The following is a 24254-nucleotide window of genomic DNA, read 5'->3' as shown; positions in this document are numbered from 1 at the left end:
TTCCAGTATTTTCACAAACTCATTCAATCACACTGTGGTATAAACTGGCACACACCCTCTCGGTTTAACCCTTTTTACGTATATAGCTTGGTATACAACCGGCACCTGCTTTCCACATTTTCAAATAACAAAATGGAACTCTAGTTCCCATAGTTCATATATGTATTTAAACATATTTACATATTCCATTTCATATCATATGTCACACTCATTTGATCAAAATACGCTATATAGTATATAACTCAATAAATATCATTTAAATGGAAAACAAAGGGTTCAAACATCTCATATGTTAAGATTTATGCAAATAAAAAAGTTTTGAAAAGTTTTGAGATCGTACGTAAAAACCCTCATTTTTACCAAAATCATAAAACCGACATTTTTACCTGGTGATAACTTTGCAAATAAGCAGTCAATACATGCATATATATATATAAGCTAACTTTTTAGAGGTTTAGTTTTCTAAAAATGACTGATGTAAACAAATCCCCTTACCTAATTTCAAATTCCGAAACACGAACTGATTGGTCCAAAACAACGACCCAGGATCCCCGAAACCTAAAACCGAAGAATGATACCTTACTATAATCTCGACTATTATGTAACTACTGAATCAGAAACAAAATCAGATCCCTACCTCGATTTAGGGACAATCCCAAAAATCTTTAAAACGACGATCTGATCTGCTATAATTGTAAAATTTCCTCTCTTGATCCACGCAGAAACTTCCGATCATAGAAATAGACGACGAACGACAAATGAAAGTAGAGAGAGAGAGAGAGAGAGAGAGAGAGAGAGAGAGAGAGAGAGAGAGAGAGAGAGAGAGAGAACTCGCTAGTTCTAAAGAGAGAGAGTGAGAGATAGTTTTTGGATTTTCTTAACCTTTAAGCAACCAAAAATGATATTTATAGAGCCTTTGGACGAGTCAAATTCGTCGATGAGGCGGTGCCTTCGTCGACGAACCAGCCACTTAGTTCGTGGATGAAGCTCTACCTTCGTCGACAAACCCCATCCGGATATTTCCTTTGGCTCGTTTGATATTTCTTTGTTGACGACGCTCTGAATTTTGGCGACGAAGAACTAAAGGGATTTCGTCGATGGACATACTGCCTTCGTCGACAAACCCTGTTGTAATTCCCTTTTTACCCTTTTCTTATTTATTTTACTTATATACGGGTTCGGGTCTCTACACAGTAAGTAAGGACTATATTATTGTCAGTGTGTGGCTAAAATGAGCTTTGGTGAAAAAAATAATTTAATCATCATTTTGTTTTAATAAAAATTTCATTTGTAATCTGTCAATCACATATATAAATAAGTACCCGTACTTTATTCCAAGACATCATTTAGGCCTATTAAATGGCCATAATTACATAAATACCCAAATATGTATAAAAGACTCATTTTTGACCGATGCATGTCATGTTTAACCCCCATGATGGGTTGTGCGGTCTGAAAACTGGATTTAGCTTGGTTGGCCAACCAAAGCTACTGTCGGCCCGGGTGCGTGTCTAGAGGGGGGTGAATAGACATTCTGCGCAATTTTCACAGATTTTGAAAATTTTCTACAATCTCAAAATTATCTTGGCAAGATGCAAGAGTATTATCTCACAATTTATATTCAAGGCAAATAATAACAAGCAAGCAATATGAAAGTGGAAGGATAAGAAAAGCTTAACGCAGCGATATTAATGTGGTTTGACACCAAGCCTATGTCCATGCCTTGAGACCAACTCAAGGTTTCCCCAAATCCACTAAGCAACCCTCCTTCACTGGCGGAGAAGCCTTTACAATCTAGTTGCTCACCAAGAGCTGTATTGCGGTGTTCACCAAGAAGCACCTTTTAATTGCTCACAAAAACCTCCCAATAATTTGAAAGCAAGTAGATACAATGTAGAATGCTCCTACTTGAGTTGATGATACAAGTATAAACCTCACACTACTCTCTTTCAGCAAGTGATATGTAGACAAGAATAAATAGCTAGAGAGTTTTGAGCAAGTGGAGATGGGAATGAATTCTTCAACTAACTTCACTAACAATAAGTGCTCAATCAATGTTTTAAATAAATGCTGAAGGGCTATATTTATAGCCAAGGAGACGAACTAGCCATTTGGTAGCCGTTGGACATTTATTGAGTCAAGACAAAATGATAACTTGCCGTTTTAGACTCATTTAGTGCATTTTGTCTCTGCCAGAAATCGTCGATGGTTTTCCTCATCATTCCAAAAACCGTCGTCAATTTTCTATAAGGATAGCGATCTTAACTCAAACCGTCGCCAGTTTTCTTGTGCACTCTCCAAACCGTCACCGATTTTCTGTGAGGACAGCAATCTTCACTAAAACCGTCGCCGATTTTCTATAGCCAGCCCCTTTTTTTTAGAAAACCATCTAAGCACTTGTTTAAAAACATTTATTTGGGTGCTTGACCAGTGTTTAAGTAAAATGAGGACCAAGTTTGAAAAATGTTGAAATACTAACTGGTTAAAAAAACTTGTCCTTATAAAAGTTTGTTTAGTTGTAGGATATCTTGCAAAGATATGTTTGAATACTAATTAAGTCTGATAATCCTATGAACTAGCATGCATATGCAATTGCTCAAACTCTTGCTAAGTGTTCTTGCCAATATCATGCCGTAAAAGCTACAATGGATTCCTACCTCACACACAACCCAGTACATATAATCCTAAAATGTGGACTTCATTGGTTATGCCTTTAGTACTCCTTGTGTAAGTCTTTGCTTATAACTTCATTAAGGTTCATTTGATTCTTATGCTAGATTTAGAGTTCACCTGGTTATCTGCACTGACTTGAGGAAAGATATTAGTAAACTAAAGAACCACTAATGGGTTGTTATCATAAACAAAAACTAGAGTGAGGAACATTAGCCACTAGGGCTAACAAAATCAAAATATTACGTCTATAAGATCGATTTACCTATCACATCTTGGTCCAGAAACAGGCGTGTACACCTCTGCTCAGGCCAAATTGACTATCCACCACCAACACTTGCACAACAGTAAGACTACACTAATATTCATTTGTAACTACGGTACCGAACATTCACCATATCCAGTCCATCAGGGTTCTTAAAACATATAATTGCAATTTATGCAATACAACAGTATAATAATCTCATCATTTTCCCAATGTAAAACTTGTGGTAAATCTCATCATTATTCCCAATCAAACATGTGATTAATACAATACCATAAAATTCAAACTTGATCAATTATGCAATAAAATAAAATAAACTCATGCCACACAAATTATATAATAATTATAATTTCATAACTTGCTTGTGAAATTCTTATATATATTTATATTCAGTAGATTTAAATAAAAACGCGGGTATGATCAACTCCCATATTTAAATTTAATCCCCAATATATTTTGATAAACCTAAATATGATCAAATCCCTGCAGTATAATTTAACTCAAGCATATGGATATAATTAAAATAAAAATAATAAATTTAAATCAAACATATTTTAAAATAAAACCTGACATAATTTAGCCCACTTACCATAGTTCTGGAGTGGTGCCTATGGCGTGCAAGAGTTGAAATCCCCACGATCAAATCCTTAGAGAGCGGAATTGGGACCCAGAGATGATTTATGTTCTTTAATTTTGTAGAGAGAAGAACAAGAAAATTGAGATCTAAAATTTTTTATAGAGGAAGAATAGAAGGAGAGAGAGAGAGTGTGGTTCAGGGATGGAGAAAGAGAGTACAGAGAGAGGGGGAGAGATAACTAGGGGGGGTATTGAAATTTCGTGAAGGATCAGGAACTTCCTGATCCTTCAATGATATATATATATATGTATGTTTATTAATAAATTATAATACATATATTTTACTATTTAATTAATATTTAATTATTATTATTATTATTATTATTTTTGGATTATTACACGATACAACAATCATTTCATTATTGGGAAAACTAATTATTTAATAATGTCTCAACTATTTTTTTTATTTTTTTTATTTTTAAAATCTAAAGGCTAAATTAAGGGTGTTTCATTAGTTAACATGACGACAATGAAAATTGTAACGCTCCAACTTGGGTTTGTCAGGGAGTACTATGTCTCTCCTCCTCCACCTAGACCAAACAATAGGAGGGCGGACCTTATTGGACTAATGACTAGCCCCGCAGACCAACACGTGTTCTTTTCAATGTATTTTGTCCTCACTCACACATTTTCTAAGAAAATTTTTCAGAAGGTCACTCATCTCAAGATTACTCCAAGCCAAGCACGCTTAATCGTAGAGTTCTTATAGGAAGACTCTCGAAAAGAAAGGTGTACCTTATTGATATGGGTAGTAATATCAAATCCTTTTTAAACCTTTCTTTTACGGGGTATTACATTCTCCCCCACTTACAGAACGCAACGTTCTCGTTGCGAACTCATATTTTCAAACTCAGGCGATGTGAATCTCATCACACTTCCGGCTGGGTAAATTGCTCTGATAAAAATTTTGTAACGCCCTAACTTAGGTCTGACAGGAAGCACTGCGTTTCTCCTCCTCCACCTGAACCTGGTAATAGGGAACGAGCCATATCGGACTAATGACTGGCCCTGCAGACCAATACGTGTCATTTTTAGTGTGTTTTGTCCTTACTCACACACTTTCTGAGAAAACTTCTTAGAAGGTCACTCATCCCAAGATTACTTCAAGTCAAGCACGCTTAACCGTGAAGTTCTTATGAGAAGGCTTCTAAAAAGAAATATGCACCTTATTGATACGAGTAATAACATCAAATCTTTTTTAAACCTTTCTTCCACGGGGTATCACAAAAAGACACTATTTTTTGGTCGTCAACTGGTAATTGTGTGTGTTGCCTAAAATTTGCATATCTTTTTCTAGTTAAATTAACGTTCTTATATTTCAAATGGGAAGAATTGGAAGTGGATATAAATGGGTAAAGTCTATATTTGGTTACTCAATAGGGGGAGGCTATGAGAAATGATATTCATTCAAGATGCAGTGTCAACACAATAATGGGAATTGTGGGAGGTATGGACGAAGTAATACGACATTACTCATCTTACGAGAGATTGTCCAAATGCAAACGAGATTTAGACATTTTAAATATAATTTAATATAATTTTAGTCGATTTATTTGGTAATATAGAAATTTAATTCTTTGAAGAATATTTAGTCTTACTTAAAAAAAATAAAGATATTCATATACACAAAATAATTTACACTATTCATAATTTTATATGTAATATAAATTTTTGTTAGATAATTTTTTTTCCTTTGTACTAAAAAAGTTATTAGTGAAAGGATCTTTTGTTGCAAATAAAAAAATTGGAGAAGTAAAATTTTGAACTCTACAACTTGAAAGTAGGGGTGACAAATCGGGTCGGAACCCGACAAGTGACCCGTCCGTTTAAATCGGGTTCGAATTTAGTAGAAGGTGACTTATTTATAAATGGGTCAACTCGAACCCGACCTGTTTAATAAACGGGTTAGACGAGTTTGGGTTGGGTACCCGCTGGGTGACTTGTTTAGTTTGAGATGTACTAGTTTATATATTTTATGTTTTTTTTGTTAAGATATTGATAAACAAAATAAAATAGTGCTATTTTTATTTTTTTAAAATATGTCACTTTATATAAAATGTTTTAAAAAATTAAAAATAAATAAATTATATTTTTAAACGGGTTCTTAATGAGTACTCATTTATTGAACGGGTGGGGTTTGAGTTTATATGCTAGTTACCTGTTTATAAACATGTCAACCCAAACCCGAACTCATTTAACCCTACCCGTTTACGATCCGTCCAAATCTGACCCACTAACCCATTTTACCACCCCTACTTGAAAGATATTAAGAAATACTAAAAAATATATAAAATAATTCACTTTTTTTTTTCTTTTTTATGATTAATTCTTAAAAAAGTCATAAAAATAAAATACATGGATAAATGACATTTTGAATTTGTGCATCATTGATAGTTGGTTTTTTTTTTTTAAATTAATCATATTATATAAAATTTATATGAACCTCAACTGCTAATTTTCTATTTTTCAATAATATTTTAAGTAATTTTTAAGACTTAGAAAAAATAATGATTTATCCAATACATACGGGGTGAATGCGCACTCATAGCTAGTCTTAAGAAATAAAGAAAATTCTCTAATTTGATATAATCTTTTAATTCTTGAAAATACTTTCAAAACTTTATAACTATTTTTCCACATTAAAGTAAGTTATCGATTTATATTAATACAATTAGAAAGAAAATTCTCTCACTTTATTTTTAAAAATAAAAATAACCCATAACTACTCTTTTAATCAAACTAAATTATCTCAATTGCGATGTATATTATTATTATTTTTAAATTTAAAAGTTAAAGAAACACTGAAGTATTTACGTGCGTTCATAGCTAATTTTATTAAATAAATAAATAAATATATATATATATATACACACACACACAAAATAGTAAAATAGATAATAAACCCACGGCTAGTGATTAGTGACAAAGCAAACTCCTCATCGGGGAGTGTTGTTTTTGTAATTTCCTAGTTATTTTTAGTTTATTTGAGAGCGTGTCTGTCACATGTTGGGCAGTTTTCGTAGTAGGGGCCAAAAGTTACCACTTCTCAAGAAGCTCATTGGGCTGTGCTCGCACGCTCTTCAGAATCGCGTGACAGAACTAACACACAATTAATATATAAGCAGCGCTTTTAGGTCATAATAATCTCAGGCTCGAGAGGAGAGAGAGAGAAAGAGGAGAGAGAGAGAGAACTGCCTCCTCCAACTCGCCCCCTCTTTTCCCCTATCTTCTCTTCCAGTCTCTCTCCCCCCTCCCCCCGCTTCCCCTATAAATCATCTTCATTCTCCATTTTCCTTTTCTCTCACTTTCTCGTCCTCTAGGGTTTCTCCCGCCACTCGCAATCTTCTCCCATAATGACCAACGACAACGATCAGTTCGACATGTCCGATCTCGGTGCCGCCCTCCCTGGCGTCCCCCCCGGTAAATCCTTGCTTAAACCCGCGTCTGTCTCTCTGATTGTGTACCCGTTGAAGTATTGCTTACTAATATGTGTTTATGCGCAGCTCTTAGTGAGGAGGATCGCGCAGGTCTTGTGAATGCTCTAAAGGTGTGTTCTCTCTGCGCTTGCTGTTGTGTAATTGGTCTATGAGGGGTCAGATGGTTGGTTCGTGTTCTAGGGTTTTGTGTTGCTGATGGTGTGGTTTGGGGTTTTGCAGAATAAGCTTCAGAATCTGGCTGGGCAGCACTCGGATGTTTTGGAGTCTTTATCGCCGAACGTCCGAAAACGCGTTGATGTTTTGAGAGAGCTTCAGGTTTTACTTGTGATCTGTTTTTTTCGTGGGTACTGCGACGTTTAATTTGCAATTGATCTTACTCGTAATCATGATATGATCTTTCCTTATAGTCAAGTATGCGCGGCTGAGTTGTTGCCGTGATTGTAAAGCGAGATATTTCCTAGTTCTTCAACTACTTTTAACTCTAAGTTGGTTATTCTTCAAGTTATTTGTCTCTTTCTTGTAGAATTTTTTTTAATGGAGATTGCTTTCTGTATGATGATGTAGTTCACTTTGTTTAAAGTTTGAATATCATGGAGTTTTACGAATATTGATGGCTCTACTTGAGGGTTTTCTTGATAATCATGGTTCTGCACTTGTTTGTAGTAAGACAGCTAATGTTTCTTGTGAAATATTGGTGTGATCATGATGGATAGCAAAAGCATTTCCTTGAAGTGGCACTTGTTTCTGTACTGGAATCTCTGTTATGGTTGCACACCTGTTATCTGTAGTGTCCTCTGTTTTTCTCTTTGTCATTAGTAGTTTGTAGATTCCCCTGTTTGGCTGTTTGTGCATTACCCTATGGAATATTGGAGTAGCAGACCTGTTACACAAGTATTGATTGTCAATTTGTTGAGTTATACTTGGATTCCTCAAACAGCTTTGCTTTAGCCTACAGGAGACAAGATGGGCAGGATTGTCTTTCTTATTGTGCCTTGTGCAAAGAACATGCTTGCGTATTCATCTTGCAGGATCCATGATGGAGGGATTCATTCTCTTGTCAATTTGTGTTGATACTAGATTGTAATAATTGTGCAAGATATGGTCAAAGTAAGGATTGAGAATAACTTGGTCTTTCTTTTTATTAGCTTACAAAACTATTGAGTTGACTTAGTTTTTACGGAGTCCTTATCAATTTTGTTGGTGAAGTACACATTAAGACTTTAAGCTGAGCCCAGTTGAGAATACGCACTTTGCATGATTAGTCGTCCATAATGTCATAGTTGTTGCAATTTGGAGAAATTGAGTTGTGTAAAGTCCCAAGTACTTAGATATTTTTAGTTGAATAACTTTGTAAGATGTTCATGGAAAACTTTGGTCTTTTGTTGCTAATATTGAAATAACTATCATGTTGGACTAACAAACTTGGTTTGTGAAATCTTCATATGAGAAAAATGAAGATGGTTCAATATTGATTGAGTAATAGCACAAAAAAGGTAATATATTTGAATTTTTGAGCCTTGAGACATGTTTGGATATAAATACACTAGCTGTGGCATGCACAACGCGAGCGTTCTGTGAAATCTTCATATGGGAAAAATATAGATGGTCCGATATTTATTTAGTATTAGCACAAAAAAGGTAATGCCTTTGAATTTTGCGCCTTGAAGCATGTTTGGATATAAAGACACTAGAATGTCACGAGTTAAGCTTGTTCAGAGCATTATGCTTGCTTGTGACCGCTTGCCTCGTGTGTTTGGGATGGGTTTCCATCATGTAAATACTAGTGTAGGGTTATTTTTCAGTATTTATTTCATTGTAAGCCAAATAAGGCAGTATGACTCCTCAGTCACTTTGACGTTTCCTAGTGCCAGAGTGAGAATAGCCTAGAAAGCTCTATAGGGGAGGGTGAGTGTTCATCAGTCATTGTAAAACTCACTAGCAATTGTCAACGTGCTTAGCCTACTTGCCTCCCTCGCTAAGTACAACATGTCAACGGAGGATTTGTTAATGAATTATGTTTGCTTCAATGTTTATTGCTTGGTTGCCACGGCTTTCATGAATTAATTATTATTTCTGCTGCTATCTGATTGAATGTTAATGAAAGTGCTTCGTGGATGAATGTTGGTAAACGATAGGCTGGCTAGTTAAGTAAGAGTGCTTTAGCTAGCGCCGCACCGCCCTTCACAACGGTGTGAAAAAGGCGGACCGTGACATTTGGCATCAGAGCTAAGGCTCAGTTGCTACGAGAATTCAGTTACCTTCGTTGTGGGATTTTGGAAGCTTTGGTATTTGACCATGGCACCAAACAATGCTGAGAGACTTAGTGCACTGGAAGCATAGGTTGAAGAGACAACCAACAATATGGCCAACGAGATGGCCCAACTGAGGGGACTTGTTGATGAGGTGATGGGATCACAACAACATCAAGCAAGTTTGACAAGTGAAATGTCAGAGGACTTTCACCACATTGTGGAAACTTTGCAGGCCCGGATGGCTGATCTGGATGTAAAGGTGAATCTGATGGTTCTTGCTATGGGGAACTCGAATACTCCGGGAGTCAGCAAGACCAAGGTGCTAGAACCTAGGACGTATGGGGGTGCCCGTGATGCTAAGAAGTTAGAGAACTTCTTGTTTGATATGAAACAGTATTTCCGCGCTGTGAGGATGCCCTCGGAACAGGTGAAAGTGGATACTGCAACCATGTACTTGGTGGGTGACGCCAAATTGTGGTGGCGTGCTAAGTACTATGACATTGAGAATGGAAACTGTGTAATTGATAGTTGGGCAGACTTGAAGAGAGAGCTCAAGGTCCAATTTTTTCCTAAAAATGTTGAGTATAATGCAAGGAGAAAACTGAGAGATCTCAAGCATACGGGGTCGATCAGCGAATATGTGAAACAATTTTTTACTTTAATGTTGGATATTCGAGATATGTCGGAGAAGGACAAGTTGTTCTATTTTCTTGAGGGGATGAAACCGTGGGCAATAACTGAACTTCATAGACAAAGAGTTCAAGACTTGCCTACCGCACAAGCTGTTGCAGAACGCTTGACTGACTACGCTGGGGAGAAAACCACTTCGTCCAAAGGATCTGGCGGAGAGGGAAACAATGGAAAGTCTTTCAAGAAAGGCAAACCTAAGAGTGGGGGAGCCGATTATAAAGCATCAACCTCAAAGGAAGCTTCGTCGTCTCGAGGGTTCAACACACCCAAGGGAAAGGGTAAACTTGAGTGTTTCTTGTGTCAAAGTCCTCATAGAGTCTTTGAGTGCCCTCACAAGGCATCACTTAATGCTTTACAGGCTTCCATTGCCGAACAGGCAGGGGAAGACGATGGGGAAGAAGATGAGACCCCGAGGATGGGTGCAATGCGGCAGGTGAGCGCATTGGAAAAGTAGGCGAAAGTACCAAAGGTTACACGAGCTAGAGGGCTAATGTTTGTGGACTTGAGAATCAATGGGAAGAGCACCCGCGCTATGGTGGATACCGGGGCTACCCATAACTTTGTTTCGCAACCAGAAGCTTGGAGACTCAACTTATCCTTAGAGAAGGATACAGGACGCATGAAAGCAGTTAATTCTGTAGCCCAGCCTACTCTGGGAGTAGCCAAGCAACTTATTGTAAAGCTTGGGCAGTGGGAAGGTCATGTGAATTTCACAGCAGTCCCATTGGATGACTTTCCAGTCATTTTGGGAATGGAGTTCCTAAGGGGAAAGAAGGCAGTGCTGATGCCTTCGGCTGGTTCCCTATGCCTGATGGGAGATCACCCGTGCATGGTACAAGTTGTTGCAACGAAAGGAGACGATGGGAAGTTCCTTTCAGCCATGCAACTCAAGAAAGGTCTGAGGAAGCGAGAGCAGACATATCTAGCCACGGTGGTGGTAGATAAAGAAGTAGGCAAAGAGCTGGTGCCTACGACTATCCAAGCGGTGTTGGATGAGTACAAGGAGGTGATGCCAGATAAGTTACCTCACGAATTACCTCCACTACGGGGTGTGGAGCATGAGATCGAGTTGTTTCCAGGGGTGAAACCACCTGCAAAAGGGCCATATCGGATGGCGCCTCCAGAGTTGGCAGAATTGAGGAAGCAACTTGATGAATTATTGGAAGCAGGATATGTTCGCCCTTCCAAAGCACCATGTGGAGCATCGGTGCTATTTCAGAAGAAACACGATGGGAGCCTGCGGATGTGTGTAGACTACCATGCGCTCAACAAGGTGACAGTGCGCAACAAGTATCCTATTCCGTTGATTGCTGATTTATTGGATCAGTTGAGTCACGCCAAGTACTTCACTAAACTTGACTTGAGGTCAGGTTACTATCAGGTGAGAATTGCTGATGGGGATGAGCCGAAGACTACATGTGTGACACGGTATGGGGCATATGAATTCTTGGTGATGCCGTTCGGGTTGACGAATGCGCCTGCAACATTCTGTACCTTGATGAACCAGGTTTTCCGTGAGTACCTTGACAAGTTTGTTGTGGTGTACCTGGATGATATCGTTGTCTACAGTTCCACTCTGGAGGAACATAAAGAGCATCTGCGGAAGGTGTTCGATAGGCTGAAGGGGAACAGTCTATATGTAAAGAAAGAGAAGTGCTCTTTCGCTCAGAAAAGCATCAAATTCCTTGGTTATGTGATTGACCAAGGTCATATCAGAATGGATATGGAGAAGGTAAGGGCAATTCAAGAATGGAAGATCCCAACAACAGTGAATGAGTTGCGTTCCTTTCTTGGCCTGGCCAACTACTACAGGAAGTTCGTAGAGGGGTATTCACGGAGAATGGCCCCTATGACAGAACTACTAAAGAAGGGTCATGGGTGGAACTGGACAGAGGAGTGCCAGGGAGCCTTTGATGACTTGAAGGATGCCATGATGAGAGATCCAGTACTAGCTCTTCCGGATGTCATGAAACCCTTCGAGGTACAGACAGATGCATCAGACTTCGCCCTCGGAGGAGTCTTGGTACAGGAGGGGCACCTTGTTGTGTACGAAAGCCGTAAGCTTAGTGAAGCGGAGCGGAAGTACACAGCTCAAGGGAAGGAGATGGTAGCGGTGATACATTGTCTCTGTGTGTGGAGGCATTACTTACTTGGGGCAAGGTTTGTGGTGAAAACAGATAATTCAGGTGTTAGCCATTTCTTCACACAGCCAAAGCTGACACCCAAGCAGGGTCGATGGCAAGAATTCTTAGCAGAGTTTGATTTCTCATTTGAGCACAAGGCGGGGCGATTGAACCAAGTCGCGGATGCACTGAGTAGAAAGGCTGAACTGGTGGCCTTACAAATGGTAACACATCTGACTTTAAGTACTGTTACCACAACGATGCGGGAGCGCATCAAAGAGAACTTAGCCAAAGATCTAGTTGCGCAGAACTTAATGAAACTTACCGAAGAAGGGAAGGCACGACAGTTTTGGATGGAAGATGGATTGCTGATAACCCATGGTAACCGGCTCTTTGTGCCACGAGCAGGTGATCTGAGGAAGACATTGCTGAAGGAATGTCATGATACCATGCGGGCCGGACATCCAGGATGGCAGCGCACTTTGGCCTTACTAAAGCGGGGGTACTTTTGGCCGCACATGCTTGATGATGTGGTTGATTATACCCGAACTTGTCTCACTTGCCAACAAGACAAGGTTGAGCGGAGTAAAACTGCTGGGCTGTTGGAGCCCTTACCAGTACCGTCCAAACTGTGGGAAAGTGTCTCATTGGACTTCATCACCAACCTGCCTAGAGTGGGAGACGCAGGGTCTATACTTGTTATTATAGACAGGTTTTCGAAGTATGGTACATTTGTAGCCGCACCAAAGTACTGTTCGGCAGAGGAGACAGCACAGTTATTTTTTAAGAACATCGTGAAATATTGGGGTGTTCCCCACGACATTGTTAGTGACCGAGACTCAAGATTCACTGGCAACTTCTGGACAGAACTTTTCAGAATCCTCGGTTCACAACTAGAAATCTCTTCGAGTTATCACCCACAGACAGATGGATAGACGGAGAGATTCAATGGGCTACTTGAAGAGTACTTGCGCCACTTTGTCAACGCCAACCAGAAGAATTGGGTGCAACTACTTGATGTGGCTCAGTTCTGTTTCAATGCGCAAAAGTGCTCCACCACCAACAAGAGTCCTTTTGAGCTTGTTACAGGCCAGCAGCTGCTGTTACCTCACACAGTGGATGAGCCGTATAGAGGAAAGAGTCCCAGGGCGCACGTCTTTACCAAAGAATGGAAATGGAATGCTGAGATTGCCCGAGCCTACCTCGAGAAAGCTACTAAGTGGATGAAGAAGTGGGCAGATCAGGGGAGAAGACCGCAGCACTTCAACGTAGGTGACTTGGTGCTTGTTAAGCTCAATCCTGAACAAGTCAGGTTACTACGAGGACGAGATAGGAGACTACTTCGCAAATATGAAGGACCAGTCCCCATCTTGGCCAAAGTTGGGAAGGACTCCTACAAAATCGACCCTCCGACTTGGATGAAAGTGCATCCTGTGTTTCACGTCAGCTGCCTCAAGCTGTACAACGCCGACGCCGACGATCTAAGCAGAAATCAGTCAGCCAGAGCAAAAGTGAGTACAGTGCAACCTGACAGACGTGATGTTGAAGAAATCCTTGCAGACAGAGAGTTCACATCCTCAAGGAAGAAGCGGCAGGAATTCTTAGTAAAGTGAAAAGGCCTTGGTGATGAAGAAATTAGCTGGGTTTTTGCGGAAGACATGCAACCGTTCGTAGACGAAGTTGAAGTGTACCTAGCGTCAAAGTCTACGGGGACGTCGACCGCATAAGTGGGGGAGAATGTCACGTGCTAAGCTTGTTCAGGGCATTATGCTTGCCTGTGACTGCTTGCCTCGTGTGTTTGGGATGGGTTTCCATCATGTAAATACTAGTGTAGGGTTATTTTCCTGTATTTATTTCATTGTAAGCCAAATAAGGCAGTATGACTCCTCGGTCACTTTGATGTTTCCTAGTGCCAGAGTGAGAATAGTCCAGAAAGCTCTTTAGGGGAGGGTGAGTGTTCATCAATCATTGTAATACTCACTAGCAATTGTCAACGTGCTTAGCCTACTTGCCTCCCTCGCTAAGTACAACATGTCAAGGGAGGATTTGTTAATGAATTACGTTTGCTTCAATGTTTACTGCTTGGTTGCCACGGCTTTCATGAATTGATTATTATTTCTGCTGCTATCTGATTGAATGTTAATGAAAGTGCTTCGTGGATGAATGTTGGTAAACGATAGGCTAGCTAGTTAAGCAAGAGTGCTTTAGCTAGCGCTGCACGGCCCTTCACAACGGTGTGAAAAAGGCGGACCGTGACACTGCGGCATGTGCAATGTGAGCGTTTGTGGTTTTTGATAGTTATGAGCATGAGTTTTTGGTAGTTATGGGGGAGGGATATGGGAAGGAGTATGCACTTAAACAGTTTCTGCAAATTATTTTTCCAAAAAAGCCAGACAGACTAAAATGACTCTTTCCTCTAAAAGGTAGGGATGCTTCCAAAAGGGCAACCTTTTTGTTGAAAAGATGTGTCCAAAGAACTACCCCTGGGAGGTGGCATTTCCCAAATTATGTTAATGCTGAACACATCTGGATCATTATCTAAGAAGATGAAAATGGGAGTCTAATTTAGTTACTCTCTTGTTTGATTCATTGTACCATACATGTGTTATCACTGTTATGATAACCTTTTATTGGTCCACCTCAATAATATAAGAGCTTTGGGATGTAATATGCACGAATTATTTATTAGATAGGTTCATTGGTGCATTACTGCACTGATTTCTCTTGATATTTATTTATTGCTGCTACGGAGGCATTGATGTAGTTGTATTCTCTGGTTCATTTCATTGTATTATAAGTGTGGTGTATGCTCTTGATTTGGTATCATTGTTATAACTTTTTATTAGGCCATATCAATAATATAGATGCTCTCTGGATGTAGCATGCATGATTTATTTAATGTAATATTTGGAGGATTCTTATCCAAATGATTCTGCCCTCCTTGTTTCTTCATTGGTATCACAGACACATCCTAGATTTGTTCTCACAATATAGCTGGCTAGTTCTCTTGTCCTCCATGCCCTTAGACTATGAGTCAAATGCATGAATTATGATTAAATTAAATTAGATGCACAGAAAAAAAAAAAAAAAAAATCTAGGTGCAATTACCACCCTGCCATCCATCAATTGCTTTGGTTTCATCTCACCTTCTGTTTTTGTTTTCCGGAAGACCCTTGAATCCTCTGATGTTGACAATTAGGAAATTATAGTAGGTAGACCTTCCTTTAGAAAGCGTTGCATACTTTTGCTTTGGCTTCTACCTGAGGTTCTGTATGACCATTTGGGTTGCTATCTTCACGGAGGAAAAACTCAAAAGGCTAAAGCAAGACATAACCACCATCTAGCAAGTTTTCAATTGGAGCATCTTGATTACTGTCTTTATGGAGACAATACCTAAGAGGTAAAGCAAGATATGATTACATCTAGCTTGTTTTCCATTGGACCATCTTGATTACTGTCTTATGGAAACAATTCCTAAGAGGTAAAGCAAGATATGATTACATCTAGCATGTTTTCCATTGGACCATCTTGATTACTGTCTTATGGAAACAATTCCTAAGAGGTAAAGCAAGATATGATTACCATCTAGCATGTTTTCCATTAGTTCAGAGAAATGGATTGAATGATGTCATGTAACAGGGTGAGTGTGGTGGTAACTCTTTGGGTCAGTTGTCAAAATTCAAATGGTGATGTCTAAGCCTTGAGATTTGCCCAAGCTTTGCGGTTTATAGGCCTCCTAGAACTGATAATCAGTCTGCAATAGCAGAACTCAGCTTAAGGAACTGGAAGTTTGGTTGCTATTGGTGCTTAAATGGCATGCTAGGCACTTGCCCAGGTCAGGAAAAAATTCCATGCCACTAGAGTACTTGGCGCTGGACTAGTCTTCTCAAGCCTTTTCTCTGTGTTTGTCTTGGACATTAATGTGATTCTTTTATGGTTGGTTTGCATTATAATCATGAGCGTCCATAATCTGAGCGATTATGTCATGTTTCCCTCTGTCTGTGGGTGGTGCTATCTGTGTGTGCATGTTTGCATGTGTTTAGTGTGCCAAATTTTCATCTGTGTAATTTTCTGACATGTGACCAATTTCACAGAGCCAACATGATGAACTGGAGGCCAAATTTTTTGAGGAGAGAGCGGCACTTGAAGCCAAATACCAGAAGCTTTATGAGCCACTTTATATGAAAGTATGTTGCATATTATCACCACTTCTACTTATTTGGAATTCTACGAAACTAAAGTTCTTTCATTTATGAGTTTTCAGAACTGGAAATATTGTGATGCCAATTTGAATGGTTGCAAGTGTATGCTTCCGTTTTTTGCTCTTTTGTTTTGGTGTTTGGCAGACTCAAGGTAGTTATATTTGTTACTTGCAGAGGTATGAAATTGTAAATGGTACTGTTGATGTTGAAGGAGTTAAAAGCGAAGCTGACATGGACCAAGACAAAGACAAAAGCACTGAAGGTATCATGAGTCCAAAAGTTGATTTGCATATTTTTGGGTTTTCTGAGTCTGATGATAAATTACTTTCCTAACACAGAGAAAGGTGTGCCTGACTTTTGGCTCACTGCGATGAAGACAAATGAAGTACTGGCTGAGGAGGTATGAGTGCACATACATCTTTCACCTCTTTCCTGGGGATATTGAATTTAGATGGAATCATGATTTTCTGTTATTTGAGTCTAGATATCAGAACGCGACGAAGGGGCTCTCAAATATCTCAAAGATATCAAGTGGTGTAGGATTGATAATCCTAGGGGCTTCAAGCTTGAGTTTTTCTTTGATCCTAATCCACATTTCAAGAATGCTGTTCTGACAAAAACGTACCATATGGTTGATGACGATGAACCTATTTTAGAGAAAGCAATAGGGTAATTGGTCCACTCTTAACACAAATTTAGCTGTATTTTCCCTTTTATTTTTTATTTTTATTTTTATTTTTTTAAAGAGGATTTCTAGCTCCGTTTATTCGCAGCTTTCTTAATGTTGGGTGCATTGTAGGACGGAGATTGATTGGTATCCAGGGAAAAGCTTGACGCTGAAGCTTCTAAAGAAGAAGCCAAAGAAGGGATCAAAGAATGCCAAACCCATCATGAAGACTGAAAATTGTGAAAGTTTCTTTAATTTCTTCAATCCTCCTCAGGTTCCTGAAGACGATGACGATATTGATGAGGACACGGTAAGTTCAGCACTTAGCTTCACTATATACTAATATTCCAACCAAAGCCATCTAGTGTTATTTTTTAACTGATGTATTCTATGTTTTAATGTATGCAACAGGCTGAAGAACTTCAGAATCAAATGGAGCAAGACTATGACATTGGGTAAGCCAAAACAATGATTCCTTTTAGTATAGAGAGAGGCCATCCTATTCTCCAAATGTGGAGATGACATTGATTCCTTTTATTATAGAGAGAGGCCATCCTATTCTCCAAATGTGGAGATAAAGTCATTAGTTTTTCAAATACGTGGCACTGGTTTGGAGGAAAATTATTTCCATTAACCATGTGGTGCTTTTTTAAGCAAGTATTTATAGTCATGTTTCTAAAGGTCTCCAGGGGAGGTGTTCAAACAACTACAAGAGTAAGAAGCTTAACACTTCATAAACCACAAATCACATCCTCTGTTTTAATCTACAAAGAAATTAGAGGTACTACGAAAAATACCACTTGGTCTGAATTGTAAGACAAACCATATACTTCTTAATCTCTGCAAGGAAGTTTCAGCTCCATTGAAGGCTTTGGAATTTCTTCGTTTCCAGCTAGAATACAGCCAAAGAAACTGCATCCCAGAGACTGTCCCTTGTCCTGCAATAAAAAGCCCTCCAAGCTTGTAGCTGCTGCGCCATTTTAGCTGCCGTTCATCTGTTTCCCAAGGCCACACTCACGCATAACAAAATCCATATAGCCTTCATCCACTTGCAGTTGAAAGCAAATGGTTGACTGTCAATGCTTGCTCTTTTCTCCAAAAATGGCTTTTAGCTGTATGTGATCCTCTTCTCATCAAATTATCTGGAGTAATATTTTTTATATGCTGCCTCCCAAGTGAAAAAGTCCATATTGGAAGGACCTTAGCTTGTCAAAATTGCTTTCCAAGTAAAATATACCGCTCCTGCGCCCATTCATCTGTCCTGGAGGAACTTCAAAAGGCCTAGACAAATTTTTATTTCCTCATTGATGAAACCCCTTCTAAATCTGAAATCCCAGCTATGCCGTGGCTTCCTCTAAAGCCAGCTGCTGGCAGTTTTCAAATTTTAAAGCCAGCATGAACATTATAGGAAACCTGCTCTTTGAGAGAGGTCTTCCTCATACCACACATCATGCCAAAAAGGTGCTAATCTTACGTCTTCTGCTACAAAAGCAAGGTAGGGAAAAAAAACTCCGACCTGATCCTTGTATTCTTCTAGAGGCCCATGGCATGAGGTCTCTTGGTTTTTTAACAGTCTGCCCATCATAACTCTCTAAAATTTGTGATTCACCACCACCTTCCGCAGATTATTCTTTTCCTCCATGAACTTCCTGAGCTACCTCTCAAGGAGAGCCTTGTTCATGATGCAAATTTCCAGCCCCCCAGCCCCCTTACCATCTAACCAATCAGAATGAGCCACTCACTGTTGAATCAAAAGAAATCTTCATTGTATGCTTTACCGCCTTTTAGGCACCAAAGCTGGAACTGGAAAAGTAGATAATGATAATTGTGTAAGTTTGATGGGGTGCTCTTTAACAAATTCATCCTCCCTCTTAAAACAAAAAATCCTCAACATACACCCGTGCAAAAAAAAGGAAGACAAAAACTGTCCTTTCCAATCTGCTATTCTACATGACCTTGTCTGCCAAGGCCAACCCAAGGGGGAGTCCAACTTGCACCTCAACAGCTACTGTCTGCCTATTAACCACTCTCCAAGTTGAATGATAGTTTGTTCTCTTGAATTCATTTTCAGCACTGAAGCTGCATAAAAAACCATAGGTTGACACCTCATGTTTAAAATTTGTTTTTCAACAGTATTACTAAGTATTGCAGTATTATCTGCAAGTAATAAAAGAACACATTCAATGATCCCATAACCTCCTGATTTTGTTTTGAGATAGAGCTGTATTTTTTTGCCTTGTGTTTGGCCCATTCTTTTGGGCTCTTTAGGGGTTTGACACTGCCTGATCTTGTTAAGGATTGGCAGGCAGCGCTTTCGTAATTGTTTTTGGTTATATGCCCTTTGTGGGAGGACTTTTTGTTCTCCTCTCATTGTACTTTCTGGCTTTTTGTTAATATATTTCTTTTCTCTTATATAATTCCTCACCCCCTCTCCCTACCCTCCCCTGGGCGCTTGATATTCTGCCTTGAAACCCTGAAATGACCCATGATCTTCTGTATTTCTCAACATTAAACCAAGGATCTACATAGCCAAAATTTAGGGGGGTTGGGGATGAAGGATCCTCTTTTAGGGTTTGAGCTAGGTTATTAAAATTGCGATCCTAGGTGAGATCGCTAGGATGGTAAGCATTTTTGGGGATTGTAGGATTGGAGTGAGGATTGTAAAATTCTGCTAACTATATAAATAAATATGGAAAACACATCTATATGTTATTTTTTTCTTGTTTTTCTATATTACAAACCTACAATTTTTTTTAGCAAATGTTTAAGACTCAAAACATCACAATTAAGCCTATGGTAGATCCCTCATATTACAACAAAAGATGATAGCTCATACTATTGCTTTCTTAAATCAAACTGGCTTATAATGAAAACAAATATAGTACTTTAAAAAACAAGATCATGATTTTTCTTTTCAAAAATACAAATGATGAATGAAAACTGAAAAGTTACTTGTGATTAAAGATACTTTTATAAAAAGTATGGATTAAAAAACAAGAGCATAATTTTTTAATACAATCACCAACAAACAACGATTCAACATGAGTAGTTTTGTTTTTTCAAGTAGTATTAAAAATACAAAAGCTAAATTATTGAGCTAGCTTCTATCATTAATGTTAGCATCCAAGCCACAATTTGTCTCATTAGTATCACTAAGATCATCATTAGTGACATCATCAAGTGCATCCTTAAAATCATCACCTTTATTAACATTATTGCCATATGCATCAATGTATTATATATCCTTAATTTTTAATGTTAGCACCACTTAATAATAACTAATGAACCAAAAATAAAATATGCCTTTATTATCATTATTATTGTCACTTGCATCAATGTATTATTTATCTTTATTCTTCATTTTTAATGTTAGCACTGCTTAATAATCAATAAAGAACCAAAAATAAAATTTTCAGGTCATGGTTATGGTAATCTAACATAGGCCAAATCACTACCTAAGTAATTCATTTCATGTACAAGGTATACCAGACAAAAACCAATCCCATAAGATATGCAATTCAGTAAAGATTTTTAAATATAAATGTATGTAGAATCTTGCAATCCTATAATGATTTGATTACGATCCTAATTCTTTCCTATCAATTTGCAATTCTATTTAGGATCAGGATCATTTTAAAGTAGGATCATAGGGTTGCGAGATTGCAATTTAACACCAATGGGTTTGAGGAAAATGGCATGCCAATATGCCATAGCCCCATTCACCATACTTGAAAACCTAACTTTGGAAATGCAATCTTCATGTCTAGGATCTCCAACACTCCAAAACCCATACTTCATAGCAAACGCCGAAGAGTTACTCCCATTTTGCGCAGTTGCAGGCTCTGTACATGTTGCTTTGAAATAACTCCCCTTTTGTCCTCATTCAATTTGTCGTGACTACTAAATTTGTCAAGAGTATTGCATGTAACATGTGTCTTACCTTTCACAAAAGCATGTTGATATAATTGCTTATCACTTTCCCAACCACCTGATAAAAGTGAGGAGTGCATCAGGTATGTTGTGTGATTGTAGAATAACCTTAATATTAAAAAGACAGTTATAAGATTAGCTCTACTTTATGGTTCAGAATCCTGGGCAACTAAGAAACATGTACAGAAAAAGAAAGTTGCTGGGATATGTATGCTAAGGTGATTGAGTGGTTTAACTTCAAAAGATAAAGTAAGAAATGAACATATACGTAATAATATAGGAATAGCATCAGTTGAAAACAAGAAGAGGGAGGGGCGAGTTTGATGGTTTGAGCATTTGAAACGTAGACTTAGTAGAGCCCCGGTGAGGAGGAATGAATTAGTTATGATTGCCTAAAATAATTTGGAAGGAGGTAGTGAAGAAGGATTTAATAGTCCTTAAATCTAATAGAGGAAAATGTTCTGGATCAGGTGAATTGGCGGAAAAGGATTCATGTAGCCGGCCCCACCTAGTGGGACTTAAGGTTTGTGGTTGTTGTTGTTTCCCCAACCACCTCTTTCAACCTATTCACCAACACCTTTGACAACAATTTATAAGCACTACCAACTAGTTTGGATGGTGGTCCTACATATTCTTAGTTCCACATATCCTGGGGAATAAGTGCGATTAAGGATATATTAAGGTTTGATTTGAACATGTGCATTACCTATCCCTTTTTTGACCCTTAGCTAGGTTATGAAAATATAATTTCATATTCCTGTAATCTTCTTTAGCCATAAGGCCCTTGACCTGGGATAAAATTCTTTCCACTTCTCTCTATAAATGCACTCTATGAAATGAGGTTAGTGACAAAGTCAGAGAAATGAAAGAAATTTTAGTAGCACTTTCTTGGGAAAATAAGGTTCCAGTTTCAAAATTAAATAAACGCAAGTGTTTGCAAAGCAAAGATGAATTGTACAACCTCGTGTAATGCAGGGTTGAACTACACGTTCTTTGTAACTTTAATTGGAAGGGGAATTTTATATCCAACTTCACTGGTGTCATTTATGCTTTTATATTCAATTGACATAAAACTTGCATTATGCAGCTCGACCATCAGGGACAAAATTATTCCTCATGCAGTTTCATGGTTCACGGGGGAGGCTGTCCAAGGGGATGAATATGAAGATATAGAAGAAGATGAAGATGGTGATGAAAATGAAGATGAGGACGATGAGGATGAGGAGGATGACGAGGATGATGAGGACGACGAGGATGAAGTCGAGGAGGAAGGCAAGAGCAAGAAGAAGGTGAATTTATTAGAAAGATTCTTAAATTTCCTTCTCTCCTTTTATTTGAATTGAAATTTGTAGTGCTTCAAGTGCCTGATGTTTCTTTTCCTTTGCGGTTATTTCTTTTTATACTTTTTTTGCAGTCCTCTGCTGGACCCAAGGTGAGATGATGTTTCAGTGTTGGTGTTGGTTCATGCACAGAATTTATAAATCCCCTTTTCTATTGTATAATGTAATATATAATTTGAATTTTGATTCCGCAAACTGCAGAGGAGTGGAAGGGTTCAAACTGGGGAAGGTCAGACAGGCGAGCGTCCTCCAGAGTGCAAGCAGCAGTAGTGTTAAAATGATTTCAGAACACACTGGTTTATGAAAATTATGATGGTATTAGCAGTGTCCTGGTTCAGGGTTTTGGGTCCTCACCCTGTTATTAATATAATTCATAGCCTGTTTATTTGTTTTTTCCCTCGTCTCCCTCTCTCTCTCTCTCTCTCTCTCTCTCTCTCTCTCTCTCTCTCTCTCTCTTTGCGGGAGCTCTAAATTTGTTGGGATTCTTTTGGTGGTGTCTTCAGTTCCTCGGAGCCATGGATTTACAGCGGAACTATTTATACTTCTCTTTTTTGGGTTTTAGATGATCAGTCAATCCAGTTTATGATGGGTTCGAAAGTGTGTTCTCACGTAATTGTGAAACTGGAATTGTTTTGTGCTCTAATGTAATATATGTCTATTTTTTGGTTGTGGGTTATCCTTTGTGCCCTTGTGATACGTTCCTGTTTGGAGATGTGTTCTTGGTTGTGTGCATTTCTTATTTCTTATTTCTTATTTCTACTAAATTTTGCTCAATCCTACACGACTCAAAATTGAGGCGTGAAGTTTATACTCGTCAAATATTTTGGGAAGCAATCTCTTGCTATCATGTGGATGGATTTTATGTTATGGTTTTAAATAATTTTTGGTTATTAATATTGTTACACATCGTGAAATCGATGGGAAGAAAAATCACGGTCGTAGCAGTTGTTATGTACTGCATCGCTTTGTTATGCCAAAAAAAATATATTTTATTTTTAACTTTCTTCTTACTTTTTTCCTCGTCTTTCATAGATCATTCTCAATATATTATGTGGCAAGAAGGGAAAAAAATTGTAATAAGGATGATGATGATGCAAAATGTACTATTTTTTTAAACACTTAAGAGTTGCATTAATTAACAATTTGAAAATATTAACTTGTTAGAAAAATGTTTTATTTTGATTATATTAGTAAGTTGATATTTATGTTCTATATGTTCAAGCTTCAACCCTTTTATCTTTTTCTATTTATTTAATAGTTGTATTATTTGAATATCTTATGTGTCTAATAGATTAATGGAGTGTATAATGTATTTTTTTATTAATTAATTTAGCACACATAAGAATTTATCACACATAAGAAAAATGAAAAGTATAAAAAGATACACACACACACACATACACATTTTTCCTATAAATGGTGGTTTAAAACAAATATAAACTTTTTGCCTTGATCAAATAACTTAGTTGAAATAAATGGTCAAACTACACTAAAACTCTTTTTAAGAAGAGTTAAAAACTTAAAAGATGCAAGTATATGCACAAGGTTGTGAGTGCTTGAAAAAAAATCACTATTGTTACATCCGCTTCCCGTTATGTGACATCCACAACTCCTGCTTCTCGGTGCACCTGTTACCGTTGCATTACGCTACCTGCTACTGTGATTTAAAATCATATCTTACATAGAGGTGTAAGCCATTCTAACGAGGGCACCAGAGATTGGACAAGAGAGCGTGTTAGGGTCCCACGTCGGATGTATTAGGGAGATCTTGGGTTTATAAAGATGATTTTGACTCCATCTATATGAGGTGCCTTTTATAAAGCAATCCCGTGAGGCACGGACAATACCTCACCGGAGTTGAACCCAGGACCGTTACACTTGGTCCCTTGTGCACATTTGGAAAATCGTTGCGTAGAAAGTTGGATTTTTATGTTTTTATATATTTATTTTTTTTACAAGAATTTGAATTACTTAAAAAAAAAAAAAAAAAACAAAAGGGCATTTTGTGGAAATTTTAGGTTCCTTGTAATCTTCAGAATGCA

At 38.2% G+C, this 24254-nt stretch overlaps 1 protein-coding gene across 1 annotated transcript; it reads left to right on the top strand.

Moving 5' to 3' along the window:
- Positions 1-6710: 6710 nt before the first annotated feature.
- LOC131164935 (nucleosome assembly protein 1;4) lies at positions 6711-22888 on the top strand. The gene is made up of 12 exons (XM_058122496.1): positions 6711-6991; positions 7075-7118; positions 7228-7323; positions 16168-16260; positions 16450-16537; positions 16614-16675; positions 16760-16944; positions 17075-17252; positions 17354-17397; positions 21960-22161; positions 22287-22304; positions 22414-22888. Exons 1-12 carry the CDS (start codon positions 6925-6927, stop codon positions 22480-22482), a joined length of 1146 nt encoding a protein of 381 aa, XP_057978479.1. The 5' UTR covers positions 6711-6924; the 3' UTR covers positions 22483-22888.
- The last annotated feature ends 1366 nt before the right edge of the window (positions 22889-24254 follow it).

The sequence above is a fragment of the Malania oleifera genome, chromosome 9 (genome assembly GCF_029873635.1).
Source record: "Malania oleifera isolate guangnan ecotype guangnan chromosome 9, ASM2987363v1, whole genome shotgun sequence".
NCBI lineage: Eukaryota > Viridiplantae > Streptophyta > Magnoliopsida > Santalales > Ximeniaceae > Malania > Malania oleifera.
Note: the sequence above shows the minus strand (reverse complement) of the source record. Positions and strands in the feature narration are given on the sequence as shown.